We start from the raw sequence: 25,057 nt of genomic DNA, 5'->3' as shown, positions 1-25,057 counted from the left end.
AGGCTTGCTCCTTTTCTTCCCAGAAATTTCTGCTGCTTTTCCTTGGGCTCCTCTAATTTCCAGCAGCCAAACACCAAGGAAAGGAAGTGCAAAATTCCTCTTTTTCCTGTCTGGATTCCCCAAACAGATCCATTATCCCATTAATTACCTGAATGCCCAAAGTCTTTTAAATGGAAACAAAAATCAAATTATAATAAACAATCTAAAGAGCAGAGAACGTACAAATCCCAACAGCAAATTAATGTAACACAGGAGGGTCACATTTGGTTACACAAAGACTTTAAAGATGTTTTCAGGAAGCTCCAGAGGAAAAGGAATTTTCCCAAGTGCTGCAGGTCACTCCCACCATGGGCTGGTGCAGAATTCCTCAAGAATATCTGGTTTTCAAAGGTGCTTCTTTGTGGTTTCCAAGGTGTTTCTTTGTGGTTTTCCAGGTGATTCCTTCTGGTCTGGTGTGGGTTATTCCCTGTATCCCACCTTCCACCCTCAGCTCCTGCCCTTTGGAATTCACATTTCCACCACATTTCCACTGCTCACCCCACACTTCTTGATGAAGGAATTCAACACATTTCTTCCATATTTAAATTTAAAATGATTCACTCAAGGTGATCTGATGCCAGAGGTGATCCATGATGTGGGAATTCCTCATGGACTGGTCCCCACCTTGCTGTGAGCATTCCAAGGATCTGCTTCCCTGGTTTTGTGTTCAGTACACCAATAAAATGGGTGCCAGTATCCAATAAAATGGGATTTAACAGCCCACAATTCCCATACAATGCACAGAAACCCCAGAACAGCAAAGGTTTGCACAGAACCAACAGATTAGGGAGGAAACGTGAAATTGCTCAGGAATGCAGGTAAGAAAATTCCCTCTTTACACAAGTAAACCTTTCATTTCTGTGAAACATTCACAGAGATTTGGACACACAGATTCTGTTCATCCATGATAGCACACTGGGAATGGGAATGTGGTTCCTGTGCTCCTGACTCAGACAGGGATACTGAACATGGAATTCTTGCAGTTTTGTTTCATCCCTGAAAGTTTGTGATCCTCCAGTTCCTAACGCAATTGTAACTCAGGGCTCTGAGCTTCCTGAGGGATGAGCTCTGAAACCCTGTCCTGGTTTGGGCTGGGATGGATTGATCCATGGAAAGTTCTGGAATATTCAGCACTCTCACCTGCCAAGGGAGTGAAGCTCTCCTGCTCTGGGGGTGAAACCACAGCGGCTCAAAGCACCCAGGATTTACAGCTGCAGAGGGCAGGGCCTGGGCTGGGATTCCCAGAGCAGCTGGGGCTGCCCCTGGATCCTGGAATGTCCCAGGCCAGGCTGGACAGGGCTGGGAGCAGCCTGGGACAGTAGGATGTGACCCTGCCCATGGCAGGGGTGGCATGGGATGGGCTCCTTGTCCCTTCTCTCCTCTGGGTATCTGCTCCTGGCTGAATTTTGGGGAAAGAACACTTTGGTCCAACCCACTCTCCTCAGTTTTAAGTGATTTGATTTCTTTGGTCACTGACAAACCCCTACTTCCTTAAACCTCCACTTTCTGCTTATGCATTTTAAAAACTTTTAATATTTATAGGTGGAAGACGTGCAGTATTTTGTAAGAACTACAAAGATAAAATGTTACAGAAGCAGTGGAGACCAGATTTGGGAGAATTTTTCATAATAAAATTATCAATAACTCCTTGATAACTGCATTTCCTGTATATTCCCCAACAAGCACATGATTTGTTAACACAAAAGAAGAATTTTAGTATGAAAGACCAAATTGGAACACTTTCCTTATTACTGAATGATGATCAAAACCTCCTTTAGAGTTGGAAATGTGTGTGCATTTCCTGTGAGAAGTGTGTGTCAATCAGCAAAATTTCACTCATTAAGGATTCCTCAATCTGATGAGGCCACTTCTCCTTTTTGCAGCCTCAGCACTTCCAGGTATTTCTGTATCAGATGCTTTGGACACAGCCAGGAATTTGTCTGAACACACCACGTAAGTGAGAACCACTTCTTGTTAACACCAAGAAACCACTTAGCAAAGCCCAAACCTAACCTGTCTCATGGCCCTGGCAGGAAATGAAGGGGAAATTCAGCTCTACAAGCTACAGCTAGGAAAAAAAGCCATTAAAAGAGACAAAATAAAGACAAAATTTTGATTTGTGTGCTGGTGTGTGGGGAGAACGAGAGATGCGCATAGAGACATAAATATACCTTCCCCTCCTCAGCGTTCTGTTGGCATGAATTGTGAACCTCCTCTTCTCTGCCAAGTTTGCCAGGCCAGGAGGTGAGTCCTTTGATCTGGCCCCAGACCAAGTCGCCCACGTTAAACGTCCTGGGCCTGTAGTGGATGAGCTCGTGGGACGAGGGCGACTCGGGGTTCCGCAGCTCCTCCTCGCTGCTGATGCTCTTAGCATCCGAGGGGCTGGGCACGCACCCGTTAATGCTTTTGGCATTAAAATCTCCATTGTAATGGATGTAGTCTTTCACTAAGGAACTCTCCAAGCTATTGGAGGAGCTGGGGGATTGCTCTTCCAGGATCAGGTCTTGTTTGGAAGCGTTGAGCAACTCCCCGAAGGCCCTGTTGGGCTGCGGGCGGTTCCCGTTGATGTGTGCACATCGTTCCACAGTGTTCTCCAGTCTTTCCTTGAAGCTCATCATAGTTCTTTTGTAATTGTTATACCTGAAATTCTCCTCCAGCGCCTTCTCGCTCTGACAGTTCCGCGGCGCCAGCAGGGCCTGGTGCTGCTCCCCCTGCAGCAGCGCCGAGGCGTTGTTGGGCCTCTCGTGGCACGGGCTGCCGTGGACGTGGCCCGAGTGCTGCTCCAGGAACTCCTCGCATTTCCACCTGCCCATCTCCCCCACGGGGCTCTGCTCCCCTTCCCACTGCTTTTTGGGCGTTTTGTAATACTCGTAGCCGTCCCCCTCGCCGGGGCCCTTGCCGTGCTCGGCCGCGTTCTTGGGGCCCCGCGCGCCGCGGCCGCCCCGGGCGCGCCCCTCGTGCGCGGCCCCGCACAGGTTCAGGTTCAGGGGGTCCCCGATGGAGGCTGTGAAGGCACTCATGGCACTCAGGGCGGGGATGGGGCTCGGCTGCGCGGCGCTGGAGCCGGCCGTGGTGATCACCACCGGCACCCCCTTGCTGGCCGCGTCCACCACCGCCTTGTAGATGGCGTCCACCGAGGCGTCGCCCGCGGCGGTGCCGGGGGTGTCCTTGGCCTGCTGGCCCAGGGAGGGGTCAGGTCTCGGCTGCAGCTCGCAGGGGGGCTCCTGGAAGGGAGGAAGGAGAGCGCTGGAGCTCTCGGCAAGCGGCGCCATGCCCATCTGGCTGATCATCCTTTTGTTGAGGGCGGCGGCGTCTTCCTGCATCCTCACCTGGGGAAAGGAGAGACAGGGTGGGAATGGATGCTGGAACTCCAGCTGGATTTCAGCAGATAAACTCTGTGCTTATTCACTACAGCACTTCTCTTTTTGTTATACACCAGGTACAAACTGAACAAGGTAGAGAGAGAATTAAAAGCCTGATTTAGAGGAAAGCAAAGCCACCGTGTCAGGCTTTGTGTCAGCAGGCTCCTGTTCTCTCTCAAGCCCTAAACACCAGGGTCAGTATTCCTGATACAGAGACACAGGATGGTTTGGGTGGGAAAGGACCTCAAAGCCCACCCAGTGCCACCCCCTCCCATGGCAGGGACACCTCCCACTGTCCCAGGTTGCTCCAAGTCCTGTCCAGCCTGACCTTGGACACTTCCAGAGATCAGGAGCGCCCACAGCTGCTCTGGGCACCCTGTGCCAGGGCCTGCCCCCCACCAGCCAGGAATTCTTTCTCAGTATTCCACCTAAATCTCCCCTCTGGCAGTTTGAACCCATCCCTCCTTGTCCTGTGCCTCCAGTCCCTCTCCAGCCTCCCCACAGCCCCTCCAGCCACTGGAGGATGCTCTGATGCCTCCTGGGAATCTTCTCTTCTCCAGCTGATCCAATCCAATCACAGCCAGGTGGGCTCTGTGCATCTCCAGGGGAGGAGGGACCTCAGCTCCACACCCTCTGAGTTCTGCTCTCAGTTCCTTTTCTTTCCTTCCCAGACCCCAGCATTGCCTCTGTCCCTGTGTGCTCCTCAGGGAATTCCTGAATGCCACCACTGTGCCTTTGGAATTGCTGCACAATCCTATTTTCCCCTTTGCTCTGTGCCTTTCCCATGGGATCCCCAGTCCCCCATATCCCACACGCCTGTGCTCTAAGCTGTGATAAATGGGTTTATAAAGAATTTTTAAAATTTGATAGGAAGTTTATATAGTTTTGTATATTTGTATGTAAATACTGAGATAAGGTGTGTTGGTTTAAGAAGATCATTATCTATGGAATAGAGATGATATTGTTGGGAGAAAGAGTGAATTAGAAATAAGTTTTAATAAGTTGTAATATATGTTTTTGTAAAAAGATTCAATATTTTAGAGAATTAGAATTGTGAAAGATGTACTGTAGTGAGATTATGTGGGAGAAAACATGATTAGTGTTAGAAATAATAGTATTATTATGCAGTAAAAGTTAATAAGTAAAAAAATATTTATAAAGTATTGTAACTAAGAAATAAGTTGGTTTTAAATATAGTGTTGAGCTTTATATTTTTTGTGGTTTATTATTTATTGGGAGTAATAATAGAATAAAATCTTTTAAAAGATTTTAAAAAATAAAACTAAGAAAACCAACACTAAGCCACAGCAAACTGGCACCTCCAGATTCAACCACCTGAGCTTTTCCTACTCCTTGACACATCCACAGGCAGGGAACACAATGTTAACAAAAGCACTCAAAATAAATCTGTAAAAAACTATAGGGAAAATATTCCAAAAGCCCTTTAACTACTTACTGTGACTATTTAGGTAACTGGAAATGTGACACAAAAAATTACTGGGCTAAAGCCACCAGAATTCCTAAAAGAAAGGATCATTTTTATAGGATGGAAAAGAGTTTTGTTAAAATTCTGTAGTGATTGTCAGCATATAGAAGAACTTTTTCCAATACATGCAGCATAACTCTTCCCAAAGCAACTAAACCCAATTCCTAAGGAGAAAGGGATAAAATTTCAATAACAAATGTTCCTGATTTGCAAAATCCATCAGCTACTGAAAGGATATATTGTATGTAAGAAATGTATTTACATTCATGTAATTATATAAATGATATTATCTTAATCAGCAAAGAAACCCAAACTCTGGAGGATGGAATTTTACCCCCTGAGGGCTGCACACTTGCTTGAAATACTGATTTACTTTTGCTTTCTACCTGGAAATTCTGGAACAGACACGCCATGGGGTTTGGGTTGTTGGCTGGGCCAGGGATTTGGGGCTGGCCCTGAAAGCCCTGCACGTTCTGGTAGCCCTGGAGAAGGTGCTGCTGCTGCTGCTGCTGCTGCTGCTGCTGCTGATTTGCAGGAAACATCTGATTGTTGTTGAGGAGTGACTGCAGATGGCTGAGCTGATGGTTGTTCAGAGTAGTGTTCAGAGATGACATTTCCCCTGCAAGGCAAGCACAGGCAAACACCCTCAGCAATTCCCTGGGCTCCAAAAAACCTCTGGAAAACAACCCTGCTCCCTCCATCCCCTGGCAATGGGGCTCTGCTGCTCTTAAATTCCCCAGTGTTGGGTCTTTTGTGTCACCTCTGCTGATTCCTGGGACAGCAGGGATGGCAGGAGGAGCTTCTGGAATTCCAGGCCTTGGAATCTCTCTGAAACTGTGCTGGGGTGGTGAGGGGATGAGGAGGGGAGAGGGAGACAATGAGACAAACCTTTAAACCCCAAACAAAATGAGTTTTTCACCAGCTGAGAAGGAGAAAAGACGGACTCAGCCATGTCACACAACACTCTAAACAACTCTTTTTTCACATTCTAGAGTAAAAGTTGAATTAACATTTTTTACTACATGAAAATTTCACTTTACATGAAAACCCCCCAGACTGTCGAACCTGACTTTATGAAATAACAAAGCTTAAAATACATAAATTTTCTGGTTGTTTCTTTTCTAAAATTACAATCTTGTGCTTTCCATAAAATTCCCATTTGAAAAGTCACTGTTAGATTCATTTTGTATGGAAAATGCCAAGCAGGTTGAGTCCACTGTAGCCATTTAGGTTGGGGTGAGGCATTGTTTAATTGTTATTTAATTCCCACCAGGAGTACATTACAAACAGAGGAGAACTTACTCTATGTTTTTGGTAAAAATAACTGAAAAATCATCACCCAGGAAGGAAAAACTTTGTATTTAAGGGGTTTTTCATCACTTGCTTTGGGATGTTGGTTGTTTAACATCTCTAGCACAGCTACCCCTGCACTGCCATAGGCACTCCCAGCTCAGCCAGGGATGCTCCTGAGCTGCCACTCCTTGAACAATGAAATAAATCCAGTTGCTCACACAATTTTCAGGTGGATTTAGTAGGTTTAGGTGGCAGACTTAGTAATTTCCAAGATCAATATTAAACATTAGGGAACGAAAGCAGAACACGATTTTAATTTTTTACAAGAATGATTGCTCAACGAACAAGCTCCAACAACACCAAGAAAAAAGAAAAGAAGATAGAACCAGAATCTGAAATTCTGAATCTGAAAATATTGTGCCCAGTTTCTCTCAGTTTGGGAAGGATTTTGGGATGCTGGAGTGTGTCCAGAGAAGGCAACAAGGCTGGAGAGGGGCTGGGAACACAAACCCTGAGAGGAAGCCCTGAGGGAGCTGGGGGAAAAGGAGACTCAGGGGTGCCCCCATCACTCTGCAGCTCCTGAAAGGTGCCTGTGCTCAGCTGGGGCTGGGCTCTGTCTGCAGGAACTGACACAACCAGAGCACACAGCCTCAAGGGAAATACAGGTTGGATATCAGGAAAAAGTGATAAAGTCTGGACTGGATAAAGGTCTAAAGTTCTGCCTGGGGAGGTGGTGGAGTCGCCATCCCTGGGTGTGTTTAACAAAGCCTGCATGTGGCACTGGGTGCCAGGGTTTAGCTGAGGTGTTGGAGCTGGCTTGGACTCCATGATCCTGAAGGTCTCTCCCAGCCTGATGAATCCTCCCTCCCCAAACCCGCTCAGCGTTGATGTTTCCCCCAGGCTGCACTCACCCAGCAGGCCGGTGCCCAGGAGAGGGTTCAGGAGCTGCGGCACCACGGAGCTGTTGCTGACCTTGGCGGGCCCGGGCGCTCCACCGGAGATGTTGAGCAGCGTTTCTGCCATGGACACCACGGCCGTGCCCCCGCCCAGCGCCGACACCGACAGCGCCGCCACCGCCGCCGACGTGGTGCTGGTGGTGGCGGTGGTGGCCTGCGAGGAGGTGGCAATGGCCACCTCGGGGTGGCCCCCCGAGCTCAGCACGCCCCCCACCAGCTGCGGGTTGAGGGCCATGAGCGCCGGGGCGCCGGGGGCGGCGGGCAGCAGCAGCGGGTTGGCGGCGGCGGGCTCGGGGAAGCCGGGGATGGGGTTGGGCAGCAGGGGCTCCACACGGCCGGGCTCGGGCAGCGGCTCGGGGGGCGCGGGGGCGCTCTGCTGCTGCTGCTGCTGCTGCTGCTGCTGCTGCTGGAGCAGCTCCGAGATGGAGACGTTGAAGGATGGCACGGGGAGCATGGCGGCCGCCTGCGCCTGGTTCTGGAGCAGCGCCGCCAGCAGCTGGAAGTGCACGGGCTGCAGGACCTGCCCGTCCACGTCGCCGGAGAGGAACGCTAAAGCAGCATTGACGTTCGGGTTCAGGAAACCCAACGGGTTGAGGTTCACCTCAGACTTGCCTTCTCCTGCTGAAGGCTGGAGGATGTTCAGGAGGTTCTGGTTCAGGAGATGTTGCTGATTCACCGGCAGAGAGAGAGGCAGGGAGTTGAGGAGGTTCTGGTTCAGCGGATGCGGCAGGCTGTTGTTTGAAGAGCTGCTCTGCGGGAAGTGGAGCGAGTGTTCGTGGCCGGCGAAGGGGAACTCGCCCCCCATGGGCAGCTGGCCCTGCTGCAGAGGGGTCCCAGCTGCGGTGGTGACAATGACACCGTCCTGGAGCACTGACGTGGTCTTGGTGATGGCAGCTTGGCTGGCCCCAGCGATGGCGATCGATGACGACGGGCCCAGAGCCCCTGGAACGGGAAGAGCAGGAACATTAACGGGGTGCTGTGCTGGGCACACCCCAGGGCTCACAGCGCCAGAGCAGGAACATTAACGGGGTGCTGTGCTGGGGACACCCCAGGGCTCACAGCGCCAGAGCAGGAATGTTAACGGGGTGCTGTGCTGGGGACACCCCAGGGCTCACAGCGCCAGAGCAGGAACATTAACGGGGTGCTGTGCTGGGCACACCCCAGGGCTCACAGCACCAGAGCAGGAATGTTAACGGGGTGCTGTGCTGGGGACACCCCAGGGCTCACAGCGCCAGAGCAGCAATGTTAACGGGGTGCTGTGCTGGGCACACCCCAGGGCTCACAGCGCCAGAGCAGCAATGTTAACGGGGTGCTGTGCTGGGCACACCCCAGGGCTCACAGCACCAGGCTCAGCCCAGCCATGGGAATCCTGGGGGATCCACACTGGAAAAACAGCAATGGATCTGCCATGAGATGCTCCCTGTGCCATGCCCCATTGGAGATTATGGCACTGTGCACTTGTACTTCCCTCTAAGTTCTTGGAGAGGGGTTTTAACAGCATTCATTCACATATAATCACAGATTTTCACATAAAATTACAGATTTTTCAGCATAAACCCAAAACCAGGCATGACTTAACAGAGTTAGTCATTGACCAGGCCAGAATTAACCACCAGGAAGAAGGATCACAGGAATGATGTTGGGCGAAACACTGAGTCCATGATCCGCTTCCAGTTTTAATTCATTCACAGGATTTTGGATTTTAGATTATTTATTTCTAAATAATTTATTATATTATTATTATTATTATTATTATTATTATTATTATTATTATTATTATTTAAGACATTGTTACTGAATTAAAAAAATACAGGGTATGATGACACTGTTCCAGGTCAGCAGGAATTCACAATTTGTAAAGGAAAAATGTAAATTGGGGTGGTGTAAAATCCATCACTTGGGATGAAAAGAAAGGGCAAAATTTACCATGAGAAGGCTACAAAGAAAGTAAAAATGTTTATTTGGATATCTCTATACCCCTTTAGCAAAGCTGAAATATAAATTATTATTCTTTTACTTGAGGCAGTTTTGAATTGACAGTGGTCACTCATTTAGCTCTTAGGATGAGAGACTGAAAGGCATCAATGATCACAAAATATCAATTCCCATTTTTCTGAACAAATACTCTTTAAAAAGGGATTTGCCAGGGCACTCAATTGATAAGAATGGAGCTAAATCTTTACAACAATTTTAACTAAAATTACAATTTTTTAAGTGCTGTAATGTTGTGACAACTCCAAGAGGTACAAAATGAACACAGAACACTTTGCACTGCCCTGAACCCAAGAGAACAAATCTTACCCCTCTCTCCCCATGCTTCAGAGCAGAAATTAAATAATAAAATAACAAAAGGTGAGGTGAGGTGAGAGCAAAGTGCAATTGCAGAGCAGAGCAAATCCCACTCTGGGTGAGTGGGTCAAAAACCTTCATCTTCACAAGAAGCTAATTTTATTCATTTAGTTTTAGAACTAAAATCAGTATTTAGAACTAATGCCCCAAGGATTTAAAAGTCCCGAGAAGTCCCAAAGACCAACCTGCAGATTTAAGCAATTCCCAGTGGAAGAATCAGCTGTGCCACTCCCCTTGGATGTGTTAGGGAGCACATGCAGAGATTTTTAATTCAGGCATGAGGAAATTATTCCAGAGAGCCCTCCTGAATACCAAATCTAGTTTGGGTATTTTCCTCATCTCTGTTTGTAATTTATTCCTGCTCCTGTTTCCCATTCTGCTCAAATCCCATGCAAGAGAATTTGCTGAGCAGGAAATCTCAAAGTTGGAAAACTGCTGCCAGGTTTTGGGGAGAAATGGCTCTGTACCCTCACCCCCATCTTCTGAGAGGTCCAAAGTGCATTCAACACCTTTTCTCCACATTAATTAAGTAATTGCTACTGAGGAAAAAAAAAAGTCTTGATGGATACTGAGTAGGAGGCAGAAAATGTGTTCTTATCTCAAAAGAGATTGGAGAAGTTGGGAGTCAGAGAGGGACGAGTAGCCAGCCTTCAGCAGGAAAATAAAACACAAATAAATGTCCCCCCAGCCTCTGTCCAACCTGCACAGCAGGAACTGGGCTGCAGAAGTCCTGGGCTGGGTGTATTTACAGAATTTACAGCTGCAGCTGGGGACAAACTCCTCTGTGGCACCAGGGATCAAAATACCATCCCAACAAGTCAATATTCAATTACGAGGACATCCATGCAAAGTCTTTTTCACTGGGATGTGGAGCTGTGAGAGATTCCCAATGGCTGGCCCCAGACCAAAGGACAGAATGATGACAACACCCCCAAAACTCCAAAACCCCAAAGCTCTGAACCCCCAAAACTCCAAAACCCCAAAGCTCTGAACCCCCAAAACTCCAAAACCCTCAAAACTCCAAAACTTCAAAACGCTTAAAACTCCAAAAACCCAAAACACCAAATGCCCAAAGCTCCAAAACTCCTAAAGCTCCAAACCCCCAAAACTCCAAAACTTTAAAACCCTTAAGACTCCAAAAACCCAAAACCCCTAGAACTCCAAAACCTCCAAATCCCAAAACTCCTAAAATTCCAAAACCAGCCAACTCCCAAAGCCTCAAAACTTCAAAAGCCTCATAACTCCAAAACTCCTAAAAGTCTACAACTCCAAACTCCTAAAGCTCCGAAACCCCAAAACACCCAACCCCCAAAGTTCCAAAGACCAAAAACCCCTAAAACTTCAAAACTCTAAAACCCCTAAAACTCCAAAACCCCAAACCTCCATCACCCGAGGGTTTTCTGTGCCACCCCCAGGCTCTATGACAACACCTGGGAGGTTTTGGATGAGAAATACAAGCAGGAGTCGAACACCAAAAGGAAATCCCAACTGGAATTCCCAGTTCCACAAAAATCTGGTGTTTGGGATGCAGGGAACCCAAGCATGTGTGAGCTCAGCAAACAACAGTCCTTAATAATCAGGGTGAAAAATGAAGGAGCCAGACTAAAATCCAAAAAGGCCCAGGGCAAACCCAGCTCCTGCAGGCACAGACTCTGCCAAAGGCTCTTCTGCCACTTGTTGGGAAAAATGAACTTTGCAACACAGTGAAAGAAGAAACATCCAGAATGCAGCAAAAGCAGAGCTGTTGTTTTCTTACAGGGTCAGAGAAATGCTCTGGGAGAAAATAAATAGCGTAAAAATTTTAAAAATTATTCCTGCTTTTATTTATGAGTATTTTAAATACTACTTTCTTTTCAGAACAGGTTCATTTTCCTGTGTGGATTTTAGCTGTGCTCCTTTTCTTAAAGCACTGCTTGACAGGTGTTCTTAAGCAAGGACAATAAAATAAATGGTATTATGGAATCAGTTTGTGTTCGAGAAGATTCACTTAAAATAAAGAAATCAGAGTGGAAGATATTAATCATGAATATCTCAGGATTGTTCTTCCCATAGATGCATTTTCCAAAAGGACTGCACTCAGAGTGTGTTAATTAGAGAAGAATATTTCAAGTGCTATTTTACAGCTCTTTTCCCTGTGAGAAGCTCTCCATTACACATCTCAGTGTTTAAATAATCTCAACAACACAGTGCTGGAATTTGTGGGGAAAAAATACTCACTAAAGCAGGTGTGTGAAGCACTGAGAGAAGTGGAAGGGCAGAACTTACTCATCAGCCATTACCACCTGAAACATTTTTAGAACTGAGCACAAATAAGCGGTATTGTGAAAAACCTGTATTTTATGGTTGGCTTTTGGCAAATATTAAAATGAATATTACATGTGTTGCGTTAGAAAGTGATGCTGTATTAATTCTCTTAAGCAGTGTGTTAAATAGAGTTTTGTGACACCTCATGGGGTCCCCCAGCCACTCCTGAGGTGTCCCAGAGCTGCTGCCACACTGGGGTGACATTGGAATTAATCACAAATCAGAGATAAAACCTCAGTTTGCATTAGTGGGGAGATTCTTCAATTAGGGATTTCCAGAGCTCCCCCTTGGAAAACACAGCCTCAGAGTCCTGCAAGATCCCAGAGCAGGAGTTCTGTTCTAATTCCCCCTTCCACCCTCAGCTGCACACCTGGAACCAGCAGTTACACTTTTTGATAACTCCATTCCCCCTTTTCCTTCTGGAATGGAAAGCAGTGAAGATCCTTATCTGATATTTCCTTTATCACACTGCCTCCAGTTCCAAAGAAACCATAATTCAGCAGGTAAGCACAAACTGCTGTCACTCATTCTGGAGACCCTGCAGCGCCCTGAGCCAGCCCAGGAGTCACCAAAAATGGCCCAACAAATCAAAAATCCCCATCAGAACCAGTAAAAATCCTCAGCTGCCCTCAACTCCATGGCCATGGGATGTGCTCTGCTGGGAAATATTCACCTGCCCGCCCAAAATTCCTGTGCACCATGCTCCATGACCACAGGGGGTTTGCATGCACAACAAAGCTGAATTTTTGAAATCTGAAAAATTTCCCCACAATTCTGGGGGAAGGGCAAAAAGCTCAGGACAACAGAAGTCCATAAAATTAGGCTTTTTAAAATGTAATAAAATTAGGGGTTTTAAAATTTTTATAAAATTAGGATTTAAAAAAACTTAATAAAATTAGGGATTTTTAAAATTTAATTTTTGGAATTTAATACCTGTCCCAATTTCAGTCTTGGCTCTTCTCCCTGCCCACCTCCTGTGATTTCTGCATTTCCCCAGCACTGCTGGGCTGGAAGTGACTTGGAGGGAAGTGTTGTGATGTGCTCAGCTGCCAGCAGAGCAGTGTTGGAGTAGAAAGGAGTCAAGAAAACAGCACATGAGTGCAGGAATTCAGGATTTTCCCACTCACAGCTGTGGCAGATGCATTGCAAATGAAGGAAAACACTCCACTGTGAATTTGGGAAGTTAAAAATTCAATAAAAAGCATTATTTCCTCCAATAATCCCCACTCCTCCCTCCAGCAGAAGCTGGAGCTGCCCACTGGTTCCATTTCCAGCCAAATATGTGTGGGAAATCCCACAGAATTAATTCAGGTTTTCTCTGCAATAATATCTTTGATAAGACTCATCTTTCTACATTAATTTGATTTTATTTTTTACACACTCCCTGACTTTTATCAATATAAAATCCTAGAAAATTGCATGGCAGTTAAAACACCAACCAGGTAGCTGAAAGACTGTAAATAGTAGGCAAATTCAAATTTTAAGAGGTAAAGCAACACTAGAAAACCCCAAACAAGCACTGAACATTTTCTTTATTCTTCACAATTCTTACCTGAAGAGAAAAAAAATCACTTTTCTCTCCCCAAAATAATAACAAGGGTAAATAAGTTATTATTTAAAAATAAGAGTGGGAAAAAGAAGCAACTTTAGGTCTAATTTAAATTAAGGTTAATTTTTAAATTTAAGTAATAAATTTAGTAAGTGTATCCTTATAATCTTTCCCAAGCAGAGCAAAGAGCACCTGGATATTTCTATAAACCTCAAATAATGGGATATTTAAATTTGCTTTATAATTAGAAGAGAAGATTCTTGCCATCCTGTCTCAGGGTGATTCCAGTTTAATAAGAAATTTTTTCTCAGACACAACAAGTCCCAAAAAGTTGTCAGATACCTTTCTGACCCTGGTGTCCAAAAGTTCTTCTGATTTGGTAATTCTAGGTTATAGAAAGTAATTTTGGGGAGCAAATCCAGGTTTGTTTGGTTTGATTTGTGTTTCCAACAGTTTGCTCTGAGGTGATTAAATCAGAGGACCCCAACCCCTTCGTTTGGGGCTTTCTTTTCCAGCACCATGATCCATTCCTAATTTTCCTGTCTTTATTAAAACAAATTCCTCTCCTCACGCTCAGTGATTGGTCTTGGGCTCCTCCCTGTTCAATTATATTTTATTATTTTTATAATTATATTTTTATTATTTTTATTTTGTGCATTTCACCAGGAAGAATTCCCATTTCAGGGAAGGAATTAGAGCCCTTTTTTTGACAAATGTATCAACTTTGTCACTTAACTTCTAGACCCAGACTTTCTCCTATTTAATAATATTAATATTTGACACCACTGGTATCTTTAATTGCTGTGGTTATTGAGGTTCCCTTAATTTCCCTTCTCAGCAGCCCAGAGCTTTTATTCCCAAATCTTTTCACTCATTTCCATCCATCCCATTATTTATGGACATGGATATTTATGGATATGGATTTTTATGGATATTTATGGTTGCTTTCTTAGCAGGATTTGGATGTTGAATGTTCAACACCCAAACACACATTTCCTACCCCATGAACCACAAGAAAAAGGTAAATAAATAAAACCCTACAATCAAATCCCTCACCCAGTGATGCAGCTCCATCCTACAAAAAGAGCAAAATCCACCACACACCCTGAAAATTACCTGGGAATTAAAGATATTATCTGAGGAAGAAGAAAACAAGAGCTGGAATACTAGAACTTGGTCCATGTGGTTAAATATAATTAAAAGCTTGGGCAATAATTAGCTAATTGTGGGGATTCACAGGGTTTTTTCTCTCAGGAGCTATTTCTGAGGAGGAGCTGTTCTGAACTGCTGGCACAGACACAGAAAAGAGATTTAGCAATTGAAATACCTCAAAACAAAGGGAAAAAACCAAGCCACAAACTGAAATATGAACATGAGAGGTTCCTTTAGACATCCTCCTCTGCTGAACTGCTCCTGGAAATTCAGTGTACAGGGGCTTTCAGCAGCTCCAGCCCCAAAACTGACAGCAGAAATCCCAATATTCCTCTTCCAGTTTTCTTACAGAGCTGGATGCAGGCTGGAAACTCACTTTTATTCCAAAAAATTATAATTATACCACAAACCACTCAACATTTCACATGAAGAAAGAACATTCCCATTCTCCTGGAGATCCAAGAGAATTCCCCTCTTGGATTAAAGCTCAGCCCTGAGCCCTGTGCTGCTGGGAGGGCTCAGCAAGAGGCTCAGTGAACATGGGATTTAAAAACTGCACAGTTTCATACATTTATAAATATATAAATAACACAAAAATAACACAACCTCCTTAAAAAAGAACACATTCTCCAGGTTTTACAATAGATATTTGGGGGAAAATAGTAAAGGTAAAAAGATTTTTACAAAGCTGTGAAAGTAGGTTTTACAAAGAATTCCTAGTTAGTTGTAGTTGTAAAGTTTCAAATAGAAAAGTTACAATAGTACAGTAAGTAAGGACATGAAATAATAGTTTTAGGTGTGGTTAATATAGATTTTAAGACTCTAATAAAATATGTTTAGTAAGATAGTAGAAGGTTTTAAGTTTAATAATGGAGCATTGTATATCGTTAACAGAAAGTATGTAAGTCAGTATTGTTTGAAATAAGTTATGTGTGTTCTTAGTGACTGGCTAGAATAATATATAATAATAATTATACAATATTACTATATAAGTATATATTAATATAGACTATTATATAAACATAAAAATAATATTGGCTAAAATAGTTATCTAAGTTTTAAAAATATGCTATTGGTTAGAAAGTTTTTAAAGTGTTTTGTGACAAAGAAATCTTGGGTTGTTATTTTTTAATTGTTTTAACTATGTAATGAGACTGATGTAACAAAGTGTAAGGAATGTATCTCAGCCTTTTTACCTTTACCATTTCCCCCACAGATATTCAATAATTCAATGCAGGCTGTGTGTCCTGCAAGCACCAAACTAAAGGAACAACTTCAGCAGCAGAGAATGGAAACCTCCCAATTTTCCAGCCTTTGCCTACATGGAATTATCTTTTATCTTTTAGATAAGGAAAAAAGTGTCATTGAGGCTTTGGAATTCTGTGGCTCCAATCCTGAGCTGAGCCCAGAGAGGGGGAATGGCAGGAGGAGTGCCCAGGGGGGTGATGCCCCAATTCCTGCTCCTACAGGGATGATGCTGGAACCTTCCTCCAGGCTTTGACCCTTTTGTTCTGTTCTATTTGTATTTCTGGGGGCAATTCAGCCTGGAGCCGGGTGGAGGTACAAGCACAGGCTGTGATGGACACAGGAGCACCAGGGAAGCCCCTTTGGGAGTGGTGGAGAGCTGTAAGTTTTCATTGTTTCTCCCGGCGCTGATTTATGACCGGAGATAGCTCAGGGATGCCACTTGCTCGGTTTCTCGGCTGTTTAGGCTTGTAAGTTTTCTGTGAGCTGTTTAGGCTGTTTAGGTGTTCTGGAATTCTCAGGGATGGCCTTGAAGAGCCCGGCGCTTCAAAGGACGAGGAGAGACTTCTGATCTTGTCTCGGTCTCGGTGTTTATTAATTGTTTATCTAAAAGATTTTCTTTCAGCCCGACAGAGGTCTGCACAGCAAGTCAGCCATGAGCACACTCCGCAAGCCCCTGGGCGGTCACTTATCTTTATACCCGAAGTTATGTGTACAATATTTATCATTTTTCCCCAATACCTTCTACCCTTATTAACCGGTGCACTTTTAGTAATAACCAATCCCAAAGTGCCACCATCACCACAGAAGATGGAGGCCAAGAAGAAGAAGAAGAAGGACAGGACACGCCCCAATTCCTCCATCTTACTTCTTTAGACCCCCCTGTACAGAAATCCTAAACCCTGTGTTTCACACTCTAATTAACCTATCCCTTCACCATTCACCCAGTGAATTCCTCCCAGTCCTCATACAGGTGTCGTCTCCTGTGCAGGATCAAAGTGCAGCCACCAGACACTTCTGGCAACATTCCAGGACTCCCGAGCCCCCCGAGGGTGCTCTCGGCCTCTCTGCACCTCCGTCCTGAGGTGCTGAGATCCCACAGAGAGCCCAGGCAGGGTGGGAGCCCAGGGGATCCTGCCCCAGGGCCGTGTGCTGTGCTCAGTGGGACAGGGAAGGGAATTCCAGGGCCACCCCAGAGCTTTGTGCAGAGCAAAGTCCCAGAAGCTGCAGCAGGAAATGTCCCTGTGCCAGCGTGACAAGGGAAAAGAGCCACAAAGGACTGAGAGCTGCTTGTTGTGACCACTCCAGGCAAGGAAAAATGAAACTTTTTTATCCCAGGGATGGGGAGAAACCCTTAAAAGTCATCAGGAACCACGACCGGAGCAACAGTAGAACATAATTTGACTATAATTCAGCTTTTCTAGAATTCCATTCCATTTTAAAGGAGGAAGCTGAGGAATGCAGAGCAGGTTCTTGCTTGGCTTAATGAGAGGCCACTTGAACACTTTGGTGAGACCTGGGTTTTCATTCCACTTCAGAAATTTACACCACTACCATCTTTTAATACTTTGTTCAACCAGTAACATTCAATAAAATTCACATTTTTGAGCGGATTCCTTCTTCTCTCCAAACCCCCCAGAGATGCTAACAGCAAAAAACCCATTTCCTCTCCAAATCTTCCCTGATGAACAAACCAGGAAATTCCTCCCTACACACCTCCAACAGTTTATTCAAGCATTTAATTACCACCTTAGTAAAATTACCTCAATAAAAGCAAACACAGGCTTGGCATTCCCTCCTGCTGGCCCTGAAAAGGGTGATTTTGTGAGTTTTGGTGCTCCCAGGATCTGCTCCAATCTCTGACACCACCTCTTTAATTCCAGCAGGAAAGAGCTCATGGATCACCTGGGCATGCACTGCCAGGCTGCAAAAATCCTCCAATTTCTTTGGAGAAGTGACAAAAAGAGGTGTGGGAATGTCCAGAAGTGAATGGATTTCATTCATGGAGAGTGTGTGGAAGTTAGCAGAAGCAAGGAAGCAAGCCAGAATGGTTTTGTCCAGAAAAAGGGAGACATAATTTAGTTTACCATTGGTGTTCATGGGGCAGTTTTTCTTTATCTCTTCCACAGCCAATCCTCCCTCAGGAGATCTCTGCTGTTCATGGGCCACTAACTATTAATTATCTTCTGTCCATGGCCAGTGAGTGTCCCTGCATGGCTGATCCAATTCCATCATCCCATGGGGAGATGCTGTGCCCAGGGGAGGAGCCAAGCATTCCTGCCTGGATACAATCTGAGGTTTGGGACAGCACAGCAGCCTCTGCCCCCTGCATTGCCAGAGGAGCAGCTTTGTGCTGCCCTGCACTCCCAGAGGAGCAGCTTTGTGCTCCCTGCACTCCCAGAGGAGCAGCTTTGTGCTGCCCTGCACTCCCAGAGGAGCAGCTTTGTGCTCCCTGCACTCCCAGAGGAGCAGCTTTGTGCTCCCTGCACTCCCAGAGGAGCAGCTTTGTGCTCCCTGCACTCCCAGAGGAGCAGCTTTGTGCTGCCCTGCACTCCCAGAGGAGCAGCTTTGTGCTGCCCTGCACTCCCAGAGGAGCAGCTTTGTGCTGCCCTGCACTCCCAGAGGAGCAGCTTTGTGCCCCCTGCACTCCCAGAGGAGCAGCTTTGTGCTCCCTGCACTCCCAGAGGAGCAGCTTTGTGCTGCCCTGCACTCCCAGAGGAGCAGCTTTGTGCCCCCTGCACTCCCAGAGGAGCAGCTTTGTGCTCCCTGCATTGCCAGAGGAGCAGCTTTGTGCTGCCCTGCACTCCCAGAGGAGCAGCTTTGTGCTGCCCTGCACTCCCAGAGGAGCAGCTTTGTGCTCCCTGCACTCCCAGAGGAGCAGCTTTGTGCTGCCCTGCATTCCCAGAGGAGCCCAGGTCCATCACCAGCAGTCCTGGAGCTGCAGAGGAAAACTCCCCCCTTGTGCAGGATCCCTGCTGCAGCAGAGCCACAGCTGGCACTGCAGGAGGGCTGAGCCCCCATGGGGTGGGGCTGGGACACCACCCTGACACACAGGGGGGCAGGGCACGTCGTGACTCTGGCAGTGGTTTGGTTTTTTTGTTTGTACTATTGCATTTGTATTTTTAATTTTCCTAGTAAAGAACTGTTATTCATATTCCCATATCATAGCCTTTTAATCTCAGAAATTATAATAATTCAGAGGGAGACGGTTTACATTTCCCATTTCAGGGCAGGCTCTGCCTTCCTTAGCACACACCTGCCTTTCCAAACCCAGACAAACATCCAAAACCAGCCACCAGAGATTCCCAAGGACGGAAACCCGTGACAATCCCCTGGCACAGCCACGTACCTGCTTCAGGGCTGCTCTGATTGCAGCTGCTCCCGATGCTGTTGGGGATGCCTGGCGTGGAGGGTGCCTGGAGCCTGGCCTGGGCCGGGCTGGGGTGCAGGGAGTTCCCCAAGGCCATTCCCGCCTGGGGGAGCATCCCGCAGCCCCCGGCCTGCATCTGGTTGAGGAGCCCCGCCAGGTGGTTGGAGGGGGCAGCCCCGGCGCCGGGCCCGAAGCTGGGGCTGGGGTTGGGGTTGGGGCAGGGCAGCCCCGGGGGCAGCGCGGGCTCCGCCAGGTGCAGCTGGGCACCGGGGCAGGGCAGGGCGCCGCCGGAGCCCCCGCAGCCCGAGGAACTATTGCTGCTCCCGTGGGAGCTCTGACAACTCATGGACTGCAGGAGCTGCGACATGGAGCTGATGGGGAAGGAGCTTTGACTTGGCTTTCTGATCAAATCGGAGCTGGCTTTGGGAAGGCCAGAGCTGTCCAGCTGAGACTGTCTCAGCAAGCTCAGCACCGTGGTGGTGGGCTGCTTCCTTTTCCTCAGAGGATCCTTTTGCTGAGACATCAATTTATCTCTCAGTGCTGCCCGGCCGCTCTGCCCTTCCGTGGTGGGGAGGAGCACGTTGGCAGCAGGAGGGAACATGGGATTTAAAGTGCTGTGTCCTTCGGTGCTGCCGCCGCTGGCAACAGGTCCAGAATTGCTACTGCTGTTATTGTTGTTACCAGCAAGTTTATTTTGATTTGCTAGCTGTGCTTTGGCTGCTGCTGAGAGTAAACTGCTTGCTGGAAAAGAGGCAGCGTTGTGCTGGTTCAAGATCTGATTTAAAGGCATTCCCAGCAAACCAGGCTGACTCTTCAAGGAACCGCTTCCGGCCGACGCAGCGGGAAAAACGGCATTGTTGGGAGGATTTAACACGTTACTCATTCCAGCAATTAACGGGTTGGGGATGTCCTTGTACTGACTGAGTCCGTCGTGCTTGGTGGAAGGGCTGGATGGCATGGATGGCCTCGGCGACCCTATGGTTGACCTCGGGGACCTGGGAGGGACTTTGATACCGCTACAGGACGACCCCACGGGAGGCAGCAGGAAGTTTCCGTGATCGGACGAGGTGGAAGAAGAACGCGATCTTTGGGGAGAAGCCTCGATCCTCGCCATGCCGGGCGCCATGGCGTGAACGGGGGACGTCACCGGCGAGGGGGACAGCGACGTCGACGCCGAGTGCTGAACCCTTTGGACGTGAGCGCCATGGTTGATGTGGGCGGGTTTGACGGTGGGCAGGGGCAGGTTGCTGGGCAGGGGCACCACGGCGGGGGGCATGCTTACATTCATCACGGGTACCTGAGAGTGGACACTCGAGTGGAACGTGGTGGGGTTCATGATCACGGGGTTCTGGTTCGGCGGCTTGCTGGGAATGGGGTCCAGAATGCCAAGCGGATCCTTCTCGGATGTTAATGGCTTTTTCTGAAGAGCACAAGAAGGCGGTGGAGGAGGCGGGGGTGGGCCTTGGGGGGGTTTATGGTGGAACATTGCTCGTGGTATTTCCATACCGGCCGAAAAGTTACACAGGGGTTTTTTCATGACTGGGCTCTTGGTGGTCAAGGTGGGGGAAAGAGGTATATTAGTCCTTCCAGCCATTGCACAGGATGACTGTATGGGAGAGCCGTGGAGCATGACTGACGGCGGGGACAGCGGCGTCCTGGTCATATGGATGGGACTGGAGTTGGGCGCTCCGTGAAAACTGGGATTGTTCCTCGTGAAGACGTCGGGGCTCCCGAGAGGGTCGGTCCTGGGCGAGATGGAGCCGTCCCCGTAGATCTGCGACCCCGAGGACGCCGGGCTGGGCATCCCCCCGTGGCTGCCGCGGTACGGAGACTTCTGCCCCAGTTCATTGCTCCCCAATCTCTGCCTGGGATAGGCAGGATGGAGCTCTGCTTGCTGGCTTCCAGCCATTTCTTGCACATAAAGCCTACCCATGGCATTAGATGCCCCCATCATCAACTTGAAAGGAGTCTTACATTCTGGCATCACAGAATTTGTAATTCCTTCATGCGATTTATTCCTCATTGACCTTGGAGTTGCTGCTCGGGTGGGAACTACTGGCGTTGCACCTGGCGTGGGAAACACACAACAGTTACTACTGGTTGCAAATCCAGTGTGCCATGTTTCAGGGCAAAGCTGCTGAGGGTGAAAACATTCCCAAAAAGCTCAGGGAGCCTTTGGCTAAACTTTTGCTCAGCAGAAATAAACCCTCAATCTCCAAGCTGGAGTGGTGCCTGTCCCCAACTCCACAGCTGTAATTCCATATCCCACAGAAACACGGACCATTTGGAACCTTTTTCCTTGCCTTTTGCCTTTTCCAAGCAAGCCTCCTGAATCTCCAGCATCCCCCCTCTGGCAGGAGGAGAGGGATGGCTGTGGCAGGGAAAAGGAGCCTCTGGCACCATCTATTGAGGACAGGAGGAACAAAGCCTGTCCAGGATTGAGACTCAATTCCCACAGAAAAGGTCCTGTCCCAAATGCTGCCCCTGATGAGGCATCCTGAATGCTTCTGCTTCTTTTCAGGATAGAAGCCTTGGGGATATTTGCACATGATGGAAAAATTCCCTGTAAATCCCACTTCTGAGGCTACACCTTCCAACAAACACAAGGCCACTTTCCATCTTTATTTAAAGAGATTTTTCACCAATATTTTACTTCCAAGCACAAGCAGCTCCAAGTCTGGGGGACTTTCTGCCAGTTTTGCAGCTCTGGGAATTTGCAATTCAGCTTGCAGTGCTTGGCAGGCAGCCTCTGGATGTGCAAAACTCAACTGGAATTGGGAGTTTAAAATTCTGCGTTCAAATGAACTCAGAGGTGCCTTGGAATTCCTCTACTCATCTTGCCTTCAGCCTGGTCAGACAGCACTGACAATTCTGCCTTCATCCTATTTGCTCCAATGTGAGAGAAACAAACATTTCCCCTGTCCCAAAATACAACCAAAGTCTCATTTAGGGGATAAAACTAAAGGCTGAACTGCAAAATACAGTAATTATGAGAGGCCTCACCTTGAGTGCTGGAAATAAGCAAATGGTCACTTATAAATGTGAAAAAGTTTTGCTTACAGGGAGTTTTATTGGGGAATTTTCTTCTTAGCTTATGCACAAAATTCTGATTGACAGAGAAAGTAAGAGCACAGAAATATATAAATTACCTCCATTTTGCTGATTTTTTGAAAACAGGAATTTAATTTAAGTACTACTCATTGAAAAAATTAAGCAAGGAAATGTATAGAAACTTGGGAAATTCCACTGACACTTAAAACCAAAATTACACTGAAAAAATTTTCAAGAAAAGTTTTAAATCCTAAATTTCAACGTGAAAAGGCAGGGGCACATCAGTACTATGAACAGCATGGATCTGTTAGCACTGGCACTTCTCTAAAATTTATTATTTCTTGGTTTTCTTGTATTTTTCCCCTTGGAAGGAGGAAAAGCAGCTGGCCAGGTGCTCTCACAGCAATGAGGGGTGCAGGGAGCTCAGGCCTTTTCCCAGGAGCTGCAACCCCAGAGTACAAAATTATAAACTCAGCCCCTTCCCTCCTTTGTGCTGCCCACTGGGATTTGTCATTCTCTTCAGAACCTGTTCCTGTGATCCTGACAAAGTCCCCAATTTTGGGTGAATTTCTGGGTTTGGAGCTGTTTCAGTGCTAACTTTGCTTTCACTCCAGGCCTCAGGGAACCCCCTTGGTTTTACACTTTTGTTTGGAGAGTACCTATCAACTTCAGCCACCAACAAATTTCCTCACTTTTTTTATTGATGGGGATAATTAAAATGCTAATCCAGGTTGGTGGCCAAAAATAATCCTTGGGAAATGACAGTGGAGATCTCCTCTTGCTGTCTATTCTCCTTTACAATACAATTTCCCATTTAGCCAAGTCCTTAGCCACATCCTAATCCCTTCATAATCACTTTATTCTGCTCCTCTAATTTCCCATGTGACAGAATATCAGACATATTACTACAGTTCCAAAAGATGAGAGCTAATGTATTTTCTTTGTCTAGAAAAATCTGATATCTTTTCCAAGAAAATCATGCTCTTAGTCTGGGCTGACCTGCTTTCAGACTCATTTTCTATCTCCCTCCATCTCTGCCTACTCCCTTTATTTATTCCTTCAATCTGCTTATTTTTGCACTTGTGGTCAGACTTTGGGGGTGGTTTTGCACAGTAATTCTGTGAATACAAATCAGATTATTCCATGATTCTGCATGATTTCATTTTACTCACTTGTTCCACCACCAGGACTAGTTAGAACCAGTGAAGGATGTGGTGCTTCCATGCTTTTGTGAAGTGTAGCCACAGCAATAATTTTCCTTTTGTGAATGCATAGTTTGGTGACATCTTCGTCCGCTTTAACATCTTCAGCAGTTCTCTGCTTCACAGCAGCTCCAGGATCAAAATTAAAGACCTGGCAGAGAAAATTCCAGTGTTTAAAAGAATGACTACAGGCAGCAAAGTCACCAAATTCACATGAATTCACATAATTTAAGAATTTTATATGGAGTATAGAGGAATTCTCCTCTGTTCCTTACTGCTCCCATACTGCCCAAGGGATTCCCCGACAGGACGTTTGGAAACAACAAATAAAAAATGAATATATTTATAATAACTGAGTCAGATCCTCTGCAAGAGGGGCTAAGGCAGAGGGGAGCTGAATTTTATATTTTAAAGTCTAACTTTGAGTGGACACCACTTATTTTAGAGATGATCTGAACAGAGTTTGAGTCACCAGCATGGGCAGCTGATAAATATTATTGCAGCTAGATCCAAAATGATGCTGAGCTTTACCTTGGGAAGAACAAGAGGACATTCTAGGCCACACTTGCACGTTCCATCAGTCAGCAAGTAAGTCTTCACCTGCTCCAAGCAGGATAATAAAGACCCACTGGGACTGCAAAGGAACAGAAATGATGAATACAAGCTCTTGGATAGGTCAGGACTTGTATCTGCTCACAAGGACAGTGGGTAAAATCACCTTTCAGATTTTTTTTTCTCATAGCACTTCTTGCTTTTATTCAAGAATTGAGATAATAATTACAAAAAAACAAAACAAAACAAAAACAAAACCCCCAAACATATTTTAAAGGAAACAAAACTGTTGCAGCTGGGTCCCTTTGATGCACAATGTTTGGTTTCATTCAGCTAAAATTTTGACCTTCTCACTGAAAGTAAGAAATATTACACCAAGGAGCCAGGCCAGCCAGCTCCTGACAAACTGCACTTGGATTTCTCCAACTCCCACCAGAAAATCATTATCTCCACTTCCCAAAATAGGGCACTGGGAACTCTGTTATGGCAAAATCACTAATTCATAATATAAAAAAAACCTTCTCGTGTCCCCAGCCTGTAACTTGCAGATTGCTCTTTGCTGCTGGGACAGCCGAACTGTTTATCCTGAATAAAACACTGGTTATTAATGGCAGCTGTAAATAGCCCTAATTCAAACAAAAACAGCTCAAGTGGAATAGTTTGGATCACAAAAACACTCCTGACTCAAAATTCCAAGCTGTGAGGAACTCTGGTGCTTAGAATCCAAGCCATAAACACCTCATCCTGCACGAGTCACATCTAAAGCAACATCTGCAAGTGACATTTCAAGTCCTGCTGACAGTTTAAATAAGTCATTTCTTTGCCAGGCATGCCCTGAAATAGTTATTTCTGGGAGAAGTGCTCAGGTTGAATCTGTGTAGCAGTGACAGCTTGGAGGGTGAGGAAGATGAAAGAGCAATCTAAAAATAAAGGTCCAGGTCTGGTGACTGGTCAGGAGTCAAACCCTCCCTGCCTGAAATCCTTGGGGAGCAGGGGGAAACTGCTCTTTGCTTCATTTTCATTACAGCAGGATCCTGGCTGATCCCTTTGCATGTTCCCACCTGTCCTGACCATGCTGAGCCCAAACTCCACCCTGGAGGATGGAACAGCTTCCCAAGGGAGAATCCCACATTGACATTTGCTCTGC

The 25,057-nt window shown here is 46.4% G+C and overlaps 1 protein-coding gene across 1 annotated transcript in view; it reads right to left on the bottom strand.

The window, feature by feature from the left end:
- MBD5 (methyl-CpG binding domain protein 5) overlaps positions 1 to 25,057 on the bottom strand; it is a 129,007-nt gene that overhangs the window by 9,243 nt on the left and 94,707 nt on the right. Inside the window, exons 6-11 of the mRNA XM_058809810.1 lie at positions 23,890 to 23,992; positions 23,329 to 23,509; positions 19,085 to 21,172; positions 7,092 to 8,078; positions 5,274 to 5,506; positions 2,211 to 3,368 (exon numbers count right to left, since the gene is read on the bottom strand). Coding sequence (XP_058665793.1) covers positions 2,211 to 3,368; positions 5,274 to 5,506; positions 7,092 to 8,078; positions 19,085 to 21,172; positions 23,329 to 23,509; positions 23,890 to 23,992 — 4,750 coding nt within the window. The remainder of the gene's footprint in view (positions 1 to 2,210; positions 3,369 to 5,273; positions 5,507 to 7,091; positions 8,079 to 19,084; positions 21,173 to 23,328; positions 23,510 to 23,889; positions 23,993 to 25,057) is intronic.

Source organism: Ammospiza caudacuta, chromosome 8 (assembly GCF_027887145.1).
Source record: "Ammospiza caudacuta isolate bAmmCau1 chromosome 8, bAmmCau1.pri, whole genome shotgun sequence".
Classification (NCBI taxonomy): Eukaryota; Metazoa; Chordata; class Aves; order Passeriformes; family Passerellidae; genus Ammospiza; species Ammospiza caudacuta.
The sequence above is the reverse complement of the archived record's forward strand: the minus strand, read 5'-3'. Positions and strand labels throughout refer to the sequence as shown.